The sequence below is a fragment of the Antechinus flavipes genome, chromosome 1 (genome assembly GCF_016432865.1).
Source record: "Antechinus flavipes isolate AdamAnt ecotype Samford, QLD, Australia chromosome 1, AdamAnt_v2, whole genome shotgun sequence".
In the NCBI taxonomy this organism is placed as follows: Eukaryota; Metazoa; Chordata; class Mammalia; order Dasyuromorphia; family Dasyuridae; genus Antechinus; species Antechinus flavipes.
Genome location: NC_067398.1, coordinates 53,706,800 through 53,712,143, shown reverse-complemented (window position 1 = coordinate 53,712,143; position 5,344 = coordinate 53,706,800). Strand labels below are relative to the sequence as shown.

General features: G+C 39.8%; 1 protein-coding gene across 1 annotated transcript in view; it reads left to right on the top strand.

The window, feature by feature from the left end:
• The first annotated feature begins 2,267 nt into the window (after positions 1-2,267).
• The window catches only part of C1H3orf20 (chromosome 1 C3orf20 homolog), a 96,522-nt gene continuing 93,445 nt past the window's right edge, over positions 2,268-5,344 (top strand). Inside the window, exon 1 of the mRNA XM_051982890.1 lies at positions 2,268-2,761. Coding sequence (XP_051838850.1) covers positions 2,753-2,761 — 9 coding nt within the window. The 5' untranslated portion in view covers positions 2,268-2,752. The remainder of the gene's footprint in view (positions 2,762-5,344) is intronic.

The window sequence follows — 5,344 nt, the reverse complement described above, 5'->3', positions numbered from 1 at the left end:
GGGAAGTTTTTGTTTTTCATATTTGAAATAACAAATTCTGACAAAATCCCTACATTTAGTCCCATTACTAATGATCCCATTATCACAGGACTTTAATCATACATGATTTATCTAGAAGGAGCTGGATTCCAAATGAGTTGACTTAAATATATTAAGGACAATCTTTCCCCAAATGCAGTAGTGAGTGAAGTGAGACTGTTAGCTTGAGAGAATAAAGCTGCAGACTCTTAGGTAAAAGTAGACCAAGCAAGTTGCCTAATTAGAGAGTCCTCCAGAGGCAGCATCATGTGACACCCACATTAGGATGGACTTGATTCCAGTCATCCTTAGCACTCCCTGGGCAGGCCACTTAGCCTGTTGGTGCCCAGTCCTGGTGGTGCCCCAGGATTCCGTGTTACAGAGAAATGGCCAGTCTGCTTTGGCCAAGGGAGCTTTTGTACCAGGAGTTCATAAGAAATGCTTCATTGTTATGAAAGCTTAACTGATGATCACAGGACCCAGAATGGTACCTTGTACCACAGCCAGCCCTCATTAAGCGTGTGCTGATTGAACAGTTGGCGGGCTAGTCCGCCTAGTCGTAGAATATTCGGAGAACAGAGCTTGTTCTTCATGACTTGTTGGTATTTCTTTATTATTATTATTATTTATCCTCCTCACTGCTCCAGTTCTGTGTCACTGAGGAGCATATTAAAAGCAAGGTCACTCACTCTCTTTCTCTGCCTAGGAGGATGGGTCCAAACCAAAGATTAGAAAATGCAAAGAGAAGACCATAAAGACCCCATGGCTGCCTCTCTCATTGCCCTCCACCCCAATTTAAAACAGCGTGTTCTTGCAAGCTAGTGGCCACATTCTCATGGTGGGGGAAAGGTGTAAGAGGTTGGAAAATAAGCCAAAAATCTTAGAAAAGTCTCTTTAGCTCCTTATCAAACACTGAGAAAGACTGAGTGAACCAGATGAACCTCAGGTACCATACAGTAACTTCAAATCAAAAGGAAAATATCGCAGTTCACAGCACCAAACAGCACTAGACCTTCATTGAGATCTTTCCTCAGACAGTAGCTGTGTGACCCTGGGTAACACTTAACCTGATTGCCTCAGTTTCCTCATCTGTAAAATGAGCATGATAACAGCACCTACTTTCCAGGGTGGTTGTGAGGATCATATGAGATAATAAGTAAAGTGCTTTGTAAATTTTAAAACACTAAATGCTAGCTGTCGTTATGATGTGTTTGGAGCCACGTGAGGGAGTTGGGTACATACCTGCCCCCAGATGGATCTGTGATCTCATGCTTCCCTCCAGTGCCCCAGAGCAGTCTGTCCTGGCCAACCTCCTCTGGGATTCCCGTCCACATCATCTTCTGGCATCCACCTCAGGGAATCTAGCCAGTCTGTTTCAGCCTCTCTTTTTATTATAATATTGGAAACAAATAGAATCCATGGGGAGAAGAGATGTCAGAAGCAAAAAGGTGAAGGAAAATGCTGGCGATTAAAAGTAAGAGATGAAAGAAAGGCTGCGGAGGAAATACAAACTATGAGAGGCCACAATGCAGAGTGGACTAGTTTGTGAATGTGATTGAATGGGCTCGTCCGGGAGGAGAGGGAATGGGAGAAGGAAGAAATAGGAGAAGGGCAGCAAGGAACTGGGCCGATGAGAGGATGGGGGCCAGTTAAGCGCCTCAGGATGCTAAGGGCTTTCCCCACATGGAAGCTGCTCCCAGTTGTTAACACCAGGATCTAGGGCGAAAGTCTGCCCAGCCATTTGCTTAAGGGCTACAAGCCCTTCCCCATCACATTTTCATAGGGAATCCAAAGACCACAAAATCCAGTCCTAAACCCGTATTCTCAATGTCACTTCTGTTCAGTTTTCTATGTAGTTTTCTTTGATATCCAATCCCATTTCAGATTTTACTACACTATCCAGCAGATGGCATTAGAGTTCTGAAATTACACATCTGTATATAATAAGATTTATTTTTATATACTTCTGTGATCCGATTATGTACATTTCTTTTAGTAATTGGGAAAATTAGCTTATCAATTTCTTTTATGTGTAAATTGAACACTGAAGACATTTTTAAGGGTTCTGTTCATCTTTGGAGACGTATAATTCAAATTTCTTCTATGCTAAAACATGGCTAAGACCATGTTTTTGCTGAGCTTAGCTGAAATATGTGTGTATATCGACCCAATATACATATGTATGCATATGTGTTTATGTTTGTATATACACATACATATATTTATATATGTATATTTATAGACACACATACACATGTACATATAGCACACATATATCCAGAAATCTGGAATGATTTGCTTTAACTTTGCTGTGAACTTAGCCTTCTCCAGATCTTTCTGTATTTTGATAAGATTTTGTTTGTTTTGGCTGAATCATTTTGTGGCTTAAAATCTCCAGAGAAAGTTAAAATGTTCATATCCAAGATTCCTGCCAAGTCTATCCCTGCGTCATTCTTTCCACAGATCCACAATCTTAGTGACAGGGGCATTCCCTCCATTGTGCCAAACATATAGATGAATATATTTTTCCTCTTTAGCATGCAAAATACTGCTTGTTATGAAGTTTTAACCTGATCTTCTTGTGACATACAGATAGAGTGGAATTTAGAATTTGGAACAGTAGTGTTTACTGGTCCTTACAGTTAAAACAAGAGAGAGTAACCATATACATTTACTTTCCTTCAGAGTCTTGAACTGAAATGGTATTTTTATCGAGTTATGTGCAACATTTTAGATGGCCAAGGTAAGTCATAATAATTAATACTAATTTCTCAAGACTTGAGACTATTAACAGTAGAAGGTATTATTCATCAATGAAATTCATCATTCTGCCCTGTCTTTAGCTGAGACATTTTGTTTGTATAGGTTATTGAAATTTGTCAAGGTTTCTTAGGGAGGGAAATGATATAGCAGAACAAGACAATCAACTGAGAAGACTGGAACATGGAAATAAATGAAATGTTATTGGAAACCTATGTAATCACAGGGCTTAATATTGATTCTGTATTTTAATAAAGCTAGGGTTGCATTCGGATATCTAGCAATCTATATCTGCTGACATTACCTACCAGACCTTTTAGAAATTGTCCAGAAATGTTGTTTCTGATCATCTGCTCATATTCAAATAGATATTTAACTGAGAACAGTTAAAACGGAAAGTAGCTGTTTATTAGGGAGACATCGATGCTGGAAACCAGGAACGAATAGAAGGTACTTTCGTAAACATTGGTTAGCAAACCCAGAACTGAGCTCTAAAATGGTTTCATATGAAAAGCTCTGGTACTCAATTTCTTCCTGAATTATTTCTCTTCTTGCAGTCTGTCTGTCTGTCCTGATCTTTAATATCTCATACTTTCTGGATCTGAGTTCTACCAAGGGACTCTCTTGAGCTCAGGGATAGTTGTTTTGTAGTATATTTTGTAGGCTCTTTTAGATTGTTAAGTTTCCCAAGACTCTTGTTTTTCATATCTTTCTTGGCACCTGGAACACTGCCCTCACATAGTAAGTCCACATTTCTCTAATACCTGAGGGGTTACCAAGGACTTCCTTCACAGCTGACATTTAAGTAGGACAAATATTTCCATTTTATAGTAGGTGCTTAATAAATGGGATGCTGAGGGCCTTTAAGTAGAAGCAAAAGGCAGTGTCCAGTCTTTTAAATGATCAGGAAAGTAGCGAGAGCTCTGAATAAGATTGGTGAGGAGGTAAGTGAGAGGCTTGATCATTGTCCAATTTGAAGGCCTCTCAAATAGAAGAGAGATTAAACTTTTTTTGCTTTGGCCCCAGGGAGGCAGCTCAGGGAGTCCATGGGTAGAAGTTTCAAGGAGGCAGATTAGGCTTACTTGCTAATAATGATGAATTCTTTTAATCACATTCAATTCTACATGACCCACTATTTTGGGTTTTCTTGGCAAAGGTACTGGAATAATTCATAATTTCCTTCTCCAGCTTATTTTACAGATGATGAAACTGAGGTAGAAAGGGTTAAGTGACTTGCCTAGGGTCACCCAGCTGGTACATGTCTGAGGTCACATTTGAACTCAGGTCCTCCTGACTTCCGGGCTGGTGCTCTATCCACTGCACCACCTAGCTGCCCCAGTCACTTCCATTTCTTAACAGTCTGTGATTCTTGGATGGAGTTATGTTCTGAGGGAACTGTGATGTGGAATAATTCTAACTAAGGGAGTCTGAGGGAATATATTTAGTATTGAGGGAGGGATTAGGAAAGAAAAGGGTCCTATGTTTCAGGAACAGAGAGTAGTTGAAATTGCATAGATCAGGGTATATAACAGAAAAAAAAAAGTAAGGTGGAAAATAAAATTAACAAATTGGGTAAGCATTTGTGACATGCTAAGGATTTTTTAAAAAAAATTTAGTAAATAATAGGAAGCCACTGGAGGATTTTGAGCACAGGGATAATTCCCCTCTTTCCTCTCTTTCTCTGTCTTTCTGGGTGTCTCTATATATCTGTGTTTTTCTGTCTTTCTGCCCTTGTCTCTCTCTTCTTTGTCTTTGTCTCTCCATCTCTCCTCTTTCATCTTTCTCTTCTCCCCCCTCCCCTTTTCATCCCCCAAAGTTTGCACTGATCCTCAGCTGTGCAGTAACCTTGCCTTTTTGTTATTCATTTGCTAAAGAAATACTTAACTGCCTGAGACAAATTTACTTAGGGGCCACTAAAAGGGAAGAATCTAAACCCCTACTTTTGTGCCTTGGATCCCACGCCCTCTTCTCTCCAAGAAGCTGCCTCCTACTGAGTCCTTCCCTTTTTTTCTCTCATCCTCAGTTTCTCCTTTTACACTGACTTCTGTCTCATAGATTAAAAGCTTGCTCAGGTCTTCTCATTCCAAAGCTTTCACTTTGACTCCATCATGTCCTTAAGCTATATCAGTTTTTCCTTTTTCACCAAATTATCCTGAAAGACTTCTCTCCACTTCTTCATTTATCACTCTTTTCTCAGTCCCTTGCAATCTGGAGTCTGACTCCCTTATTCTCCTGAATTCCAGTCTTCTGGGCATCTTCAGCTGGACATATCTCAAAACTAAAATATCCCAAACAACTCAAAGCCCATCTGTCCTCCAGACTTCCCTGTTTCCATCAATTCTACTGCCATTCTTTCAGTCACCCAGCCTCACTACCTTGGAATTCTTCATTTTCCTTTATCCTTTTAACCTCCATGTTCAATCAGAAAATTGATAGGATCATTGATTTAAATATGGGAGACACCTTCAGGGCCACGTAGTTCAACCTCATGTTACAGTTGAGGAATTTAAGGTCACACAGTCTGTAAAATGAACTAGAAAAGGAAATCACAAACTACTCCAGTATC